The sequence below is a fragment of the Pristis pectinata genome, chromosome 29, assembly GCF_009764475.1.
Source record: "Pristis pectinata isolate sPriPec2 chromosome 29, sPriPec2.1.pri, whole genome shotgun sequence".
Lineage (NCBI taxonomy): Eukaryota > Metazoa > Chordata > Chondrichthyes > Rhinopristiformes > Pristidae > Pristis > Pristis pectinata.
Window position 1 is genome coordinate 14,588,659 of NC_067433.1, and position 16,452 is coordinate 14,605,110.

Genomic DNA, 16,452 nt, shown 5'->3' on the forward strand with positions numbered 1-16,452 from the left:
CAGGAAGGATGGGGAGGCTTTGGAGAGAGTGCAGAAGAGGTTTACCAGGATGCTGCCTGGATTAGAGGGCATGTGCTATGAGGAGAGGTTGGACAAACTTGGACTGTTTTCTCTGGAGCATTGGAGGCTGAGGGAAGACTTGACAGAGGTTTATAAGATTATCTGAGGCATAGATAGAGTAGAAGCTGGTATCTTTTCCCCAGGGCTGGAATGACCAATACTAGAGGGTATGCATTTAAGGGGAGAGGGGGGTAAATTCAAAGGAGATGTGCAGGCAAGTTTTTTACAAAAAGAGCGGTGGATGCGTGGAATGCACTGCCAGGACTGGTGGTGGAAGCAGATATGATAGAAGAGTTTAAGAGGTATTTAGACAGGCACATGAAGAGGCTGGGAATGGAGGGATTCAGACCACGTGCAGATGGATGGGATTAGATTGGTATCACGGTCAGCACAGACAGGGTAGAACAAAGGGCCCGTTCCTGTACTGTTCTATGTTCTATACTGAATTAATTGTCCGTGCTGCACATCTGCAACATGCTGAAGTTTTAAGTGGTGCTCCTTGCAAGGGAATTCACCCACAGTTCTGGACTATCAGCCTGAATGCATTGATGAGAAATGAGGATTATTGAAGCCCTGTTAATATTTGGTAAGTAAGTATATTCTGGTCTCCATTAAAACAAACATTCCTCAAACTATAGTGCCCAGAATTGCTCACAGTACATCTGGTATGCTTTAACCAGAGCTTTGTATTCTTGTAAAATAACTTCATCCCATGCAGTTTGGACGGAAAAGTCAGCATGTCATTAACTTAGAATCATGCAGGGGCTCAGCGGAGATGTGTCCCTATTCCAGGCTACCTGTGTGTCAGAATCTACAAAACTGTGTTGGCAGTATAACAGACTGTGATCTGCAGCTTCCTTTTTGTCCGTGTGGGTGAACGGGCAGTGGGACCTCCAGAGCTGAGGTATGTTGCTGCGATTTACACGCTCGGCACGGTGGGACTCCAACCACCGGGTGGCGATACTGAGGCTGCACGGCCGAGCTGGGCTGCAAAAGGCAGTAGCAGCGCCCTCTGCTGCCTGGGGCGCCCGACTGCTCTGGGGGAAAAGATTCATTCATTTACCTTACACCACTATTTTTCAGGTTTATGCAATTAAAAATATACGTATTTTTAAAAAATGACCATTTATAGATTATTTTGTGTCACTCAAGAATGTTGACAGGGCTCTGGGTTTGCTAGTGGGCACATGAAATGGCCCTTTACCTGGCCACCCTCCTTCAGAGCACTGCCGGCTACTGGAGCCACTGGGAGTGACCGTCCAAGGTTTTCCTGTGCAGTGCAGCACTGTCAAGGCTGTCTTGGTCAATAACCTTTCCGGCCCACTCCCCAGATTATTCCTCACCGCTCCCCCCCTCACCAGCTCCAATCCCACTCCACACATCTCCTCCCTGGATCTCCAGCCTGATTCCACCATTCACCAAGGCCTGAGCCCCAAAGAGTCTCTCCAAGCATCACCGCCGTGCCCAGTCTTCATGCTGCTTGTACACCACTCCAACCCTCGGTAGGAGGAGAATCCCCCTCCTACTCTGACCGTCCCTTTACCCCAGCAACCCTTCAGGTCGGGGCTCCAAGTTTCCCCAGTCCCAACACCGACCTCAGCTAGGTGTTGGTTTATTATTGTCACATGTACCAAGATACAGTGCTTGCATGCCATGCAGCCATGAGTAGTTACACCGAGGTAGTAAAAAGAGAACAGAATGCAGAATGTGGTGTTACAGTTACAGAGAAAGTGCAGTGCAGGTAGACAAATAAAGTGCAAGGGTCACGATGAGGTAGACTGGGAGATCAAGAGTTCAAGATTTCATCTTTTAGTGTATGAGAAGTCAATTCAAGAGTATGATAACAGCGGGATAGAAGCTGTCCTTGAGTCTGGTGACTCGTGCTGTCAGGCTTTTATATCTTATGCTCGATGGGAGAGGGGAGAAGAGAGAATGACCAGTGTGGGAGGGGTTTTTGATTATGTCAGCTGCTCTCCCGAGGCAGCGGGAAGTGTAGACGGAGTCAATGGAGGGGAGGCTGGTTTCTGTGATGGACTGAGCTGTGTCCACAACTCCCTGCAACTTCTTGTGGCCTTGGGCAGAGCAGGAAATTCCAGCATCTGTACAGTCTCCATAAAGATTCTCCTTGGGTTTCATATTTGAACTGTGGGATACAGAGTATTTGGCCTTTTGTTGATTGAAGATCTTAGTCTGAAATATATTGACTAAATTCTGCAGAGACTTGCATTGTCAACCTCGAAGTTAGGTAATGAGCAATAATATTATTGAGGCCTTTGAAGTATTGATATTGATATTTATTTATTAGTCACATGTACATCAAAACACACAGTGAAATGTGTTTTTTTGCGTTACTGAGAATGTGCTGGGGGCAGCCTGCAAGTGTCGCCACACTTCCGGCGCCAACACAGCATGCCCACAGCTCCTAACCCGTACGTCTTTGGAATGTGGGAGGAAACCGGAGGAAACCCACGCAGACACGGGGAGAACGTACAAACTCCTTACGGACAGCGGATGGAATTGAACCCGGGTCGCTGGCGCTGTAATAGCGTTACGCTAACCACTACACTACCGTGCCGCCCTCCAGTAGACATGAGGATGGAAAATCTATGGTACTTTAAACATGGAAGTTGGGAAAGGAGGGATAGGTCATTTAGGGATAGAATTTTCTTATTCACAGAATGTGGGTGTCACTGGTGTGGGCAGTGTTTATTGTAGTTGCTTGATTGTCCTTGAGAAGGTGATGGTGAACCATTGCAGCCCTTCTGGTGATATAGGGGAGAGAGCTCCAGGATTTAGACCCAGCGAAGATGAAGGAACGTGATATGTTTCCAAGTCAGGATGGTGCATGACCTGTTGCGGAACCCGTAGGTGGTGGTGTCCCCTTGCATCAGCTCCCATCTAGGGGGATAGGTGGAGAGACTGCAGACTCTGGAATCTGGAGCAACACACAAAGCTCTGGAGGAACTCAGCAGGTCAGGCAGCAGCTATGGAGGGAAATGGACAGTCGACGTTTTGGGTTGAGACCCTTCACCTGGACTGGCTATCTCCCCTCCTTCTTTCAGTCCAGGTGAAGTGTCTCGACCCAAAACGTCGACTGTCCATTTCCCTCCATAGATGCTGCCTGACCCGCTGAGTTCCTCCAGTGCTTTGTCTGTTGCTAGGGGGTGTAGGTTGCATTGATTGAGAAGCAGACTCTGCCATCCAATGGGGTCACAATATAAACACACAACCTACCCAGATTTTCCATCCTTAAGGGCACATTAAACTTAGCAGCTGTTGTTTGTTAAAAAGGCAACAAGAAGAAATCTGGTGAATTAGCACGACATTTGATCCAGCTGAGGGGTGGAGAGTAAGTTAACCCCATGCCTCTCACTGATTGACCGCACCCACAAGAAGGGTTAGGGTTAAACAGGAATGGCTGTCAATACTCGCCTTTCATCCTCGTGATCTATTCTTAAGATCCCTCTGAGCCTCGTGTGAATCCAGGGAACTGAAAATTAACCTGGGGTTGATTGGCAACTTTAAAGAGGGTATCCAAAGCTGCCTGCTGTTCTCTCTGTTCAACGTGCAGGCACTACCACAGCATGGAGGTCTTTACAAATTATGATCTTTTATCGCTGAATGGGACAAAGGTCGCGGAGGGGCACAAGGCCAGTTTCTGTCTCGAAGACACAGAGTGTGACTCAGGTAAGGTCCCTTCCACCTATCTCATAATTCCTTTTTTGAACTATTTATATTTTTGTAACTTATAGTAACTTTTACGTCTTGCACTGCACTGCTGCCGCAAAACAACAAATTTCATGACATATGTCAGTGATAATAAACCTGATTCTGATTCTTTGGGGAGAGTGAATCGCAGTTAGATCAGCTCCTGATTAGATCAGCTATTCCCCGATTCTTGCAAGAGTGATACAGCGGTACAGAAGGGTAGTGCAGCTGCCTAACACCTCCAACGACCCAGGTTCGATCCTGACTTCAAGTCCGGTCTGTGTGGAGTTTGCACGTTCTCCCCGTGGGTTTCCTTCCACATCCCAAAGACGTGCCGGTTCCTAGGTCAGTTGGCTGCTGTAAATTGTCCCAAATGTAGGTGGGTGGTGGGAGAACAGGGAAAATAGAACACAGCACAATACAGGCCCTTCGGCCCACCATGTTGTGCCGACTAAAATAAGTGAGGGAATGGGATTGATGGGATTTATCTGAGAGGTAGCATTGACTGAATGGGCCAAATGGCTTTCTTCTTTGTTGCATGGAAATAAGATACAACACTATTCATTCTCAGCTCTGTAACAGCACCCAAGTCTTCCCCAGGGAGCACTCAGCTACTTCTGGTGACTACTTCCGGTCGACCTCCTTCATTCTGCCGTCTTAAACTCGAGGTCATCCAGATCTCTGCTGAGCCACATCCTAACGCCCCCAAATTCCCACCCCCGATCCCTCGAGTCTTCTCCCCTCAACCAGCGCCTGGTGTTGGTGTCTCACCTGGGAGACGACACCCCTCTGTACCGTGCTGCGGTGTGAGCCTGTGCTTCTGTGTTCACGTCTCTGGTGTGGGACCTGGACCTGAAGTCTTCTGATTCAGAAGCAAGAGGCACTGAGCCACAGCAGCTGATGGCCGGCAGAGACACTTCAATGAGTCCGACGTGCATTGGGAGATCCCGTGAAAAAGACAATACAAATATACAAATCCAAGTCTCTCCCACCGACTCTCTCTCTCTCTCTCTTTCTCTGTATCTTTTCTCTCCTCTCTCTCTCTCTCTCTCTTTCATTTTGCTATTCAACCTCCTGATTCTTTCTCTCCCTTTCTCTCTCTCTCTCTCCATCTCCCTTTCACCCTTTACCTCTCACTTTTTTCTTTAACTCTCTCTCTCTCACTCTCTCTCACTTCCTCTCTCTTTCTCTCTTTCTTTCTTTCTCCCTTTCACCCTTTACCTCTCACTTTCTTCTCTGTCTCTCTCCCGCTCTCTCTGTTTTCCACACCTCAGAGTTTAACGATCGGATGCCTGCCTTTCAGAGGAGCGTAAGAACTACCAGTGCGCCAACTTTGGTGAGCAGGGTATCACTGCAGGCTGCTGGGACACATACCGGCACGACATTGACTGCCAGTGGATCGACATCACGGACGTTCCGCCGGGAGAGTACGTGCTGCAGGTGAGCAGATCCATCCTTCGGACAACAGGGTGTCCCAGAGCTGAGCAGGTCCTTCCTCTCATTGTCTGCTGTGGAAAAGAACGTCCTCCCCGATGGAGGTACTCCCCTAGGTGTAGCCATGATTGCAGCAAATTAGTGCACAGCAAGATTCCATAAACGGGGTGGGCGGCACAGTGGTGCAGCGATTAGAGCTGCTGCCTCACAGCTCCAGTGACCCGGGTTCGATCCTGACCTCCAATGTTGTGCAGAGTTTGCACGTTCTCCCTGTGACCACTAAGATGCTTCGGTCTCCTGCCACATCCCAACGACGTGCGAGTTGGAAGGTTAATTGGCCACTGTAAATTGCCCCTACGAGCTGCACCACTGTGGCAGGGGCTCAGATCGTTCCCCCTGGTTACGGCAGGGTTCCAACTGTTCGTAGCCCGGACAGTTTGCAAGTCGGAAACGCGTACGTGAACCGAGTTCCCACACAGAAGAAGATGCCCACAGCCCCTCAGCAGCCGGCAAATTTACCCTGCCGGTCTCCCAAACGCTCATCTGTGTGCATAAGTTAGGCGTTCGTAAGCTGGGGAGGAGCTGTATGGTGTCAATGGTAGGGTGAAGGTGGAGGGGAACGAAGCAGAGGATAACACACAAGATGCTGGAGCAACTCAGCGGGTAAGGCAGCATCTGTGGAGGGAAATGGACAGTCACCGTTTCAGGTCGAGACCCTTCTTCTGGGCTGAAAGATAGAGGGGAGATAGCCAGAGTAAAGTGGTGAGGGGAAGGGGTGGGGCAGGAGCTGGCAGGTGACAGGTGGATCGTGGTGAGGAGGGGTGATAGGCAGATGGAGGAGGGGGGAGTCGAAATAGTGACAGAGGCTGGGAGGTGATTGGTGGAGGTGACAGAGGGTTGCAGATGATGGGATCTGACAGAAGGTGGAGCCTGGAATCAAGTAGGGAGGTGGGGAGGGCGGATGGGGACAGTGGGGGGGGGGGGGGACCCAGTGGGAGGGGTGTGTGGGTGCCGGGCAGATGGAGTGGGAGGAGGAGGGGAAAGAAGCAGGGTGATGGGGGGCAGGGGTGGGTGTAGCAGGAACCGGGTAGATCAGGAGGAGAGAGAAAAGGGACAGAGGGGGAGCAGGTCACCTGAACTCGGAGAATTCAATGTTCATGCCGTCGGGTTGTAGACTACCCAGGGGAATGTGAGGGGCTGTTCTTCTAATTTGCGTTTGGCCTCACCCTGGCAGTGGAGGAGGCTGAGGACAGACATGTCCTGTGGGAATGGGGAGGGGAATTAAAATGGCTGGCAAACCGGGAGCTCCGTATGGTCAGGGCAGACAGGGTGCAGGGGCACGGTGAAGCAGTCACCCAGTTTGCGCCTGGTTATCAGCAGAGGGCATATTATTGGGAGACACAAATACAGTAACTGTTAGGGTGATGACGTGTGTGTGTGAGTGTTTGTGCACGTGTGTATGTCTCTGTGTGTGCGTGCGTGTGTGTGCATGCATGTACGTGTGTGTGTGTGCATGTGTGAGTGTGCGTGTGTATGTGTGTATGTATGTGTGACTGTGTATGTCCGTGTGTGCGTATGTGTGTGACTGTGTGTGTGTGCATATGTGTGTGTGTGTGCGCGCGCGTGTGTGTGTGTGTGTGTGTGTGTGGAGATAATGGAGTTTCCTCCAGCACTAGTCCATGGTGCAGGGAGTCTCAACCCTGGAGGAGGCCGCTGAACATTTCTCTTCCCTACTGGGCACTTAGAACGGAGGCCCTGGAAAGTCTCGTGGTCTCCCTGATGTATTGGATCTCCCTCCTGGCCTCTATCTCCTTGAACACCCCTCTCAGTGTATCTGGGAGCTCCTTCACTTTGTCCTGTGCCTCTGTCTCCTCATTGGCAGCTGTAGTGTATGCTTAGGACTGACACACTTCCCTGACTGAAAGCCAAGTGTTTCCAGCTGTGCTGAAGTGGTTGAAGTCCCTTGTGGAACCAGCTTTAGCACATCATTACAGTGTCAACCACCACAGCACTATAATTGACGAATTTCATGTTTCCTGTGGGCCATCTATTTGGGCGTAAGTTCTCAGGATACGGATCTGTTTACCACAATAGAAGAGGCTGGAATCCGATGGGTAGGCCTATAATTCTATGGAGGAGTTCTGAGGTTTCGGTGTCCTGGCTAATATTCCACATGTAAGCAAGACCAGCATATTCCAGGCTGCAGGAATACATGCCAAACTTAGTGCAGTCAATGCAAAGGCTCTGTGGGGAAGGACTGCAATCTAAGGTCCTGCCACGACTGGACACTGAGGGGCTTGATCTTGTGCAACAGCCCCACAAAGAGTGCATTGTTCAAAGAGGCCACATGATTGGCAATGGGATTCACCTGATGACAGCATGAATGTAGAGAAAGTCATGTACTGTTTTGTAATTTTTTAAGAATAAAGTTTATTTTTGAAATAAGAACAAGATCAAAGGAAACAGGTGAACAGACGCTCATCTCCAGTGTGTTTGATCAGTCCACCGGATGCATCAATGCACAGTGGCTGTGAGTTCAGCACCAATTCCTGCAGTCCAAACTTTGAGGCTGTGATCGGTGCCACATGAATCCAAAGTGACCAGGGATATTAGCAGTAAGGTGCTCCTCGTCTCCCCCATCCCACCTTATCTAGTCCCAGAACTGAAGGGCCTTCTGACAGTGGCTGCAGCTGGGCTCGTGTATGTCTGTGTGTGTGTGTGTGTGTGTGTGTGTGTGTGTGCACATAGTGTGTGTGTATGTGTGCCCGTGTGCATGCGTGTGTGTGCGTATATGTGCGCATATGTGTGTGCGCATGTGTGCGTGTGTGTGTTTTTGTGTGCGTGGGTGTATGCACACGTGTGTGTGCGTATGTGTGTTCCTGTGTGTGTGCACACATGTGTGCATGTGTGTGCATATGTGTTTATGCATGTGTGTGCGTGTGTGTGTGCATGTGCGTGTGTGTGTGTTTACATGTGTGTAAGCTGTTGAAGGACCCCGGTTAATGTGTGCTTTCCTCCACAGGTTATTGTCAATCCTAACTTCGAGGTGGCAGAGTCTGACTACACCAACAACGTTGTGAAATGTCGGTGCAAGTACGATGGGCATCGCATCTGGTCTTACAACTGCCACATCGGTGAGACATGCAGTGACGACAATCTTAAACCAGAAAATACAAAGTCCTTTCTGCTACCTGTCAGCAGGAAGTAAAATCGGGCCCCGTGAAATAAGGGTTGCTGGTGAAACTTTACCCCCAGGTGCTGAGATTCATGCTCAGTCTCATGGTTTGACACAGCTCTGATCCTGAGGGAGTTGATTGTCCCTGCCAAGTGTGAGGAGGATTGCCGTCACCACATGGGTTCATACCGAGCCACCCTGGGAGCTCCCACCACTCCCCCAGGCTCGCCGAATGCACCTTCTGGGCCCACAGACAGCAGCCCTGGTTGGATACATTGCTGGAGGCTCACACCACTGTTTTCCCCAACATGTCCCCTCTTCTACCTCAGCGTAGTGTCACCTGTCTCTCCTTCCCACTCCCACTCTGATCTCTTTCTCCTTGGCCTTCTGCCCTGTTCAGTAAACTTGAAGAACAGCACCTCATCTTCAGCCCTTGGGGCTCATATTGAATTCAACTATTTCAGATAACCAGCCCTTCCTGTTTGTGTTAGAACTTACCAGTTCTAATGTAAGATAACTCTCCATAGACGCTGCCTGAACCACTGGCTACTTCCAGCATTCTCTTTTGCTTCTGAATTCTGGCAGCTGCATCTCACAGTTCCAGTGTGCTCCTTTCTTGGCCTTTTCTCTCTCTAACTGGCACTGAAAGCATCATGTCACCAGGCAGCCTGGGTGTCCTCCCTTACCCCCTTCTGCAACATAAAACAAACTTCTGACAAGGATTTATTAGCCTGAAATATTAACCATTTCTCCCTCCACAGATGCTGCCTAACCAGCTGTGTATTTACAGCACTTTCTGTTTTTCATTTCAGATTTCCAACATCTGCAGTTTTTTTTTGCTTTTCAATACCCATCCGTCTCTCAGCCAATTGGGAAATGGAATCTGTGTAACTAATCAGCGAGTGATTCTTGGCTCTAGGTCAAAAAGCCTACCCCCAACCTTCCTCTACCATCCCTATCCAATTCTAACCTCCAGTACTATGGGAGCTGATGTGAAGGTGGTGGCCATTAAACTGCAACAGTAGAGAAACAAAGGACTGCAGATGCTGGGATCTAGATGAAAAACATGATGATGCTGGAGGAACTCAGCAGGCCAGGCAGCACCCGTGGAGAAAAGCAGGCCGTCAACGTTTCGGGTCAGGACCTTTCTTCAGGACCCAGACTCCAGAGACACAAAAAATTCTGCAGATGCCAGAATCTGGAGCAATACACAAGACCACCCACATCCATTCCACATCCCACTCCCACACTGACATGTCTGTCCACAGCCTCCTCTACTGCCATGTTGAGGCCAGACGCAGGTTGGAGGAACAACACCTTATATTCCGCCTTGGGACTCTCCAATCTGATGGCCTCAATTTCTCCAACCACTGGTAACCCCCCCCCCCCCCCCCCCCCCCAATCCTTGAAGGGTCCTGACCTGAAACGTTAACAGCCTGCTTTTCTCCACGGATGCTGCCTGGCCTGTTGAGTTCCTCCAGCATCATTGTGTTTTTCATCATTGACTTGCAACTGTGGCCTGATGGTTAATGTTCACTTACTGGAGATTGGGACATCTGGTGGACAGTTGGCAGCTCCCACCTATTGGCTGATATTACAGAGACTTAAGGGAGGTTGGAAACCTCCTGAGAAAAAGTATGACCCATAGAATTGGACACCAGTGTGGGGTGAGGACAGCCTGACCTTGCACACTGGTGTGTTTCCCCTTTGTACCTCCATTTCATATACTTTAAATGAAAGGACAAGCCCAGGTTCAGAGCAGAAATCTTCTAGTCCTCTCTCTGAATGGAGCAGTGACAATGTCACATGGGGCGCAGCAGGCAGGGAAAAATGGACCAATGAGCTTTGGGCATGCTGACGATATGCCCTGAATGTGGAGTGGTTGGTTTAACTGGTTGGTGTTAATAAAATGCATAACATCACCCCGCTACCCACGGACCCCTGTGGGGTTAGAACTTTGGAACTCTCTTCCACATGTGGGAGTTGACTCTAGGGGTATTTCTCGTTCTTAAAACCAAGGTTCTTGTTATAGTTACAGAGACATACAGCACAGAAACAGGCCATTCCGTCCACTGAGTCTGTGCAAACCATTTACACTAATCCTACGTTAGTCCCATTTGTTAATTCTCTCCGCAGTAAACTACATGCATTATATCAGAATGATTAAAGGAATGCCCTAAAGTACTTATAACCAGTGAAGATGCAAAGTCTTTTTTATCTGTTTCACCCTTATTGTTGAGAAAGCAGTATTAATTCCACTCTATTCACTGTGCAGCAACAGGACCTTTTCTCTCAGAGGATATCTCGCAAAACTTGAGATAAATACAGGCGTCTCTCCAGTGCTGGTCCCGTTCATAGAAACATGGAAAATCTACAGCACAATACAGGCCCTTCAGCCCACAAAGCTGTGCCGAATATGTCCCTAACTTAGCAATTACTGGGCTTACCCATAGCCCTCTATTTTTCCAAGCTCCGTGTACCTATCCAAAAGTCTCTTAAACGACCCTATTGTATCTGCCTCCTTGCATTATCCCCTTTTGTACTTCCCTTTTTGGAGATCTGGCACTGGAAACGTTTGGAAAGGAAGTGCTTTCCCAATTCTCTTGCTGGTGTGCATGCGCTGGGATGTTCACGCAGTGCCGAACTGCTGAGTCAGAGCAGCAGTGATTTAGGAAGTGACTGATGGCTCGGCAGGCCAGTAGAATGGGGAAGGTAAAGTGGAACAAGGAAGTGCTGCAGGCAGCAGAACTGAAGCAGCAAACGTGTTGATCGAAGTAGGTAAAGGAGAGGGGACTGACGTCGGATCAGCCTTATTTGAGAGACTGTCAGGACAAGCTGGAAGGGCTGAGTGGCCTACTATTATTTTCCAAAGCAGTGTGGAGATATTTTAGTCGAAGCTGTGATTCCAATGTTCTCTCTTCAGATGAAAGCAGGGTGTCCCACCAGAGGGTAACACAAACCCCTCACCACTGGATGGGTGAGAAGAGAGGGACAGCATCTACTGAGGGGACAGAGGTTTGTTGGGGACCACCATCCTACGTGGGGTGTGTTTAACCTTCCTCCTCTCTCTTTCCCTGCCAGGTGGGTCCTTGAGCGCAGAGACAGAAGAGCAATTTGACCACTTTCCTGGACTGATGAGCAACCATCTGTCCAACTGGTAACGCCACGGCAGAGGAATTAGTCTGCAGTAACACTTACCGAAGGAGATGCCCAGTGAAATACTGTCAATGGCAGAGAGTGACACGGCCTCATGCAATCAATGCAACATTGGTGCTACACTTCCACTTCAAGGATAAAAGCGGGCCGCGGGGGTAAAATAATTCTCCAGTGTGAGGTGCGCTCCCGTCAACAAAGCAGCACACTGAACGCTACCCACCAACATCAAAGCACACACACACGCACACACACACGCACACACATGGACACACACACAGATATACACACGAACACATTCGCATGGATACATAGACACACAGACACACACACGATTATGCACACGGACACACACACACATGGACACACACACGGAAGCACATGCACGGGCACACACACACAAATACACACGGGCACAGACACACAGATTAGATGTATGCACATACACAGAGGCACATGCTTCCACACAAAGATGTACTCGCATGCACATACACATGTGCAGGCACACTTAGACACATATGTACACATTCACATGCATGTACACACATATCAGATACATACACATACACAAAGGCACATGCTTACACATATAGAGATACACACGTGCACATGCACTTGAACATACTCATAGATCACCTGCACACAAATCCACAGAGATGCACACACAGATGTACATACATACATGTAGATGGCAGCACACACATGCAACCAAAGATTTGTCCACACAAACACACACTGCCTTACACACACACACACCCACACGCACACACACACACACACACACACACACACACACACACACAGAGACCCTGGCTCGGCTTCCGTCTCCAGCTGTGTCTCTCTCGAGCCCTTGAGCAGACTGTGGTCTGCGCTTGGACAAGCCTGGCCTCTGCCATGGTTCTGTCTGGCTCTCGGCCAGGGCCGGAAGGAGAGAGTGATCCAGCCGGGGCTCTCGAAGCCAAGGAGGGCCGCACTGATATTCAGGGTCACTCGCTGTTTTATTTTACTCTTGCGACACGAGTCCTCAGGAGGGGAGGCCACATCTCATTTCAAGGATGAGAGGTAGTGAAATTCACACCACACTTGAAGGGTTAATAGGCAACAGCCTTTTTACAACTAAACTGCTCAATGCTTTGTTATGGTCCATGTCTGAGTCTTTGTACCCTCCCAGACCCATCTGCTTTGTACAGTACTGAAAACTACAGCTGTGCATCTCAAGGTTGGTTATTTACTTTGAATTTGCAAACAAAAAGTACCACTGTGTAATAAAAGAGTTACTGATGATGTCTCCTCTGCTTTGCTTCCATAGAGAAGGTGCCTCTGCCATGTGTTGTAATGGGACCTGAGTTGCCCTTCAATACATACCCCTGGTAGTGATACAATAACAGTGTACATTTACGTGGCCCCTTCCATAAGACTAGAAGACCATAAGACATAGGAGCAGAATTAGACCATTCGGCCCATCGAGTCTGTTCCGCCATTCAATCATGGCTGATTTATTTTTCCATCTCAACCCCATTCTCCTCTGTAACCTTTGACGCCCTCACTAATCAAGAACCTATCAACCTCTGCTTTAAATATACCCAATGACTTGGCCTCCACAGCCGTCTGTGGCAATGAATTCCACAGATTCACCACCCTCTGGCTGAAGGAATTCCTCCTCAACTCTGTTCTAAAGGGACGACCTTTTATTCTGAGGGTGTGCCCTCTGGTCCTAGACTCTGCCACTACAGGAAACATCCTGTCCACGTCCACTCTCAGAATCAGATTTATTATCACTGACATCTGTCGTGAAATTTGTTGTTTTGCGGCAGCAGTACAGTGCAAGACATAAAAATTACTATGAGTTACCAAAAATATGAATAAAATAGTGCAAAAGAGTAATAACGAGGTAGTGTTCATGGGTTCATGGACCGTTCAGAGATCTGATGGCGGAGCGGAAGAAGCTGTTCCTAAAACGTTGAGTGTGGGTCTTCAGGTTCCTGTACCTCCTCCCTGATGGTAGTAACGAGAAGAGGGCATGTCCCGGGTGGTGGGGGTTCTTAGTGATGGATACCCCCTCTTGAAGACGTCCTCGATGGCTGGGAGGGTTGTGCCCATGACAGAGCTGGCTGAGTCCGCAACCCTCTGCAGCCTCTTTCGATCCTGCACATTGGAGACTCCACACCAGGCGGTGATGCAACCAGTCAGAGTGCTCTCCACCGTACATCTGTAGAAATTTGCGAGAGTCTTTAGCGACTCTATTCAGGCCTTTCAATATTTGGAAGATTTCATTGAGATCCCCCCTCATCCTTCTAAGCTCTAACGAGTACAGGTCCAGGGTCATCAAATGCACCTCGTGCATTAACTCTTTCATCCCCAGGGTCATTCTCGTAAACCTCTTCTGGACCTTCTCCAATGCCAGCACATCCATCCTTTCGTGCAGGGACATACTGAAGAGAGTTATCAAAACAAAAGTTCGCACTTGAGCCAAGTGAGAAGATGTGAAGGCAGCCATTCGATAGCTTGGTCAAGAGGCAGAGGGGTGTAGGGGGCGGATTTCATGAGCTTATGACCCAGGCTGCAGACATCCGCCAGTGGAATTGGAGGAGGGGAGATATCTTGGAGGGTTGTTGAGCAGGAGATCACAGAGACGAGGAGGGGTGACGCTATTGGAGGAACTTGAAAATAAGTTTGAGGATATTTCAGGGTGAAAATGGCTAACATGAGGGGACATAATTTTAAGGTGATTGGAGGAAGATATAAGGGGGATGTCAGGGGTAAGTTTTTAACAGAGAGTGGTGGGTGCGTGGAACACATTGCCAGCAGTGGTTGTGGGGGCAGATACATTTAAGGGACTCTTAGATAGACACATAAATGATAGAGAAATGCAGGGTTATGTGGGAGGGAAGGGTTAGATAGATATTAGAACAGGATAAAATGTTGGCACAACATTGTGGGCCGTAGGGCCCATACTGTGCTGTAATGTTCTATGTTCTATGCAAACTGCTAGTGAAGCAAAAATGTTCAGGATTACGGGGATAGGTGGGGATAAAGTTATGGAGGGGTGGAAGGAAAGGCAAGCGATTATCATTTACAAAACTGCATTTTCCTGTCTTTGAATCGTGGTGAGGTGTGTGGGATTGGAATCTTTTTGCTGGGTCATGCACATCATTGAGTCACAGAGAGTTAGAGAGGTACAGCACAGAAACAGACTCTTTAACCCACGGAGCAAACTGCTGGAAACTGCTGGAAGAACTCAATGGGTCGAGCAGCACTGTGGGAGGAAAGGAAATGTCAATGTCTCGGGTCGAAACCCTGCATCAGAAACGTCAACAGTTCCTTTCCCCCCACAGATGCTGCTCAACCCGCTGAGTTATTCCAGCAGATCGTTTGTGGCTCCAGATTCCAGCATCCGCAGTGTCTCGTGTCTCTTTATCCCATGGAGTCGATGCCAACCACCAACTACACTAACTCTACACCAATTTCATTTTATTCTCCCCACATTCTCATCAACTCCCCCAGATTCTACCAACCCCTTACACTAAGGGCAATTTACAGCGGCCAATTAACCTTCCTACTGGATGTCTTTGGGATGTAGGAGGAAGCCAGAGCATCCTGAGGAAACCCATGCAGTCACAGGGAGAACATGCTAACTCCGCATAGACAGCACCGGAGGTCAGGATTGAACAGGGGTCATTGGAGCCGCGAGACAGTGGCTCTACCAGACCTAAAGTAACCTAACTGAAAGTAGTCTTTTTCCCAGGGTTGGGAAATCAAGAACTAGAGGGAATAGGTTTATGGTGAGAGGTAAAACTTTTGACAGGAACTTGAGGGGCAACATTTTTACACAGAGGGTGGTCCGTATGTGGAATGAGCTGCCAGAGGAAGTGGTTGAGGTTGGTATAACAAAACTTTTAAAAGACAGTTGGACAGGTACATTGTTAGGTAAGGTAAAGAAGGTTATGGGCCAAATGCTGGCAAATGGGACTAGCTTGGACAGGCATCTTAGTCAGCATGGACCAGTCGGGCTGAAGGGCCTGTTTCTGTGCTATATGATTCTATGATTGCACCAATTGACACTGAAATGTGTAGATATGTCACACTGGTCAAACAGTTATCCAAGAATCCTCACTCGTTGCCTTGAACAAGCCAGTTAAAGGCCTTAGCGAATGGCTTAAACTGGTTTCGCCATCGGGTCTTGGTAAAATTGGGAGAGAATGAAAATCAGCAGGGGATCTGCACAAGTGAGGATTGTGGACAATTGGCATTGCAGAGGGGTCGGGGGAAGGGTGAGAGTGACAGGTCCTGTGCGCTGATGATCATTGTACTGACATCAAGCTTGCATTGCCCAACAAGGAGAAAGTTCCTTTGCAAAATGTCAACGGAAGTTCAGCCATGGACACTGGGAATCTTGTTCTGTAGACTTTGTATGAAGGCCCAGGAGAAACATCTCTATTGCCTCTCCAGCTGAAGCCCTTCATAGTTTTCAGGAGCTCGACTGGGTGATTCGGAGTATTCTGAGCACCTCTATCACCCCTGAGATCGAGGTGGTGCTTCTCTATCTCAGCCAGCCAGCCTATCAGTGAGAAGCTATCCCCTTTATCGTGCTGTTTCAGCTTCTGGTTTCCAGGAAGATTAAACCACATTTTAACATTCTCCCCTCCCCGCTACTTTCCTGCCTGCTGCAGACCCCTTGACTACAATTTCCCTAGCAGCCTGCAGTCCAACTCACGAAGAGGGGAAAGCCGGGGCTATTTGAACATGAGGGGCATCACTTGCAGAGCCAGACTCAGGTTTAAATTGCAAGTCGCTGCCAGGGGAGCTTGGGCTTCCTCTTTGGGTGGTGTATGGCAAGGGCAAAGGTGGAGGTCTCAGTCCCCTCCAGCACTCCATCAGGTGCACACTTCCAAATTCAATCCCCACCATCTCCCCCTTCCTCC

General features: G+C 49.0%; 1 protein-coding gene across 1 annotated transcript in view; it reads left to right on the plus strand.

The window, feature by feature from the left end:
* Window positions 1-12,816, plus strand: part of LOC127584193 (lysyl oxidase homolog 2-like) — a 93,253-nt gene extending 80,437 nt beyond the window's left edge. The window contains exons 11-14 of the mRNA XM_052040786.1: window positions 3,632-3,747; window positions 5,072-5,208; window positions 8,225-8,336; window positions 11,459-12,816. Coding sequence (XP_051896746.1) covers window positions 3,632-3,747; window positions 5,072-5,208; window positions 8,225-8,336; window positions 11,459-11,538 — 445 coding nt within the window. The 3' untranslated portion in view covers window positions 11,539-12,816. The remainder of the gene's footprint in view (window positions 1-3,631; window positions 3,748-5,071; window positions 5,209-8,224; window positions 8,337-11,458) is intronic.
* Window positions 12,817-16,452: the final 3,636 nt, after the last annotated feature.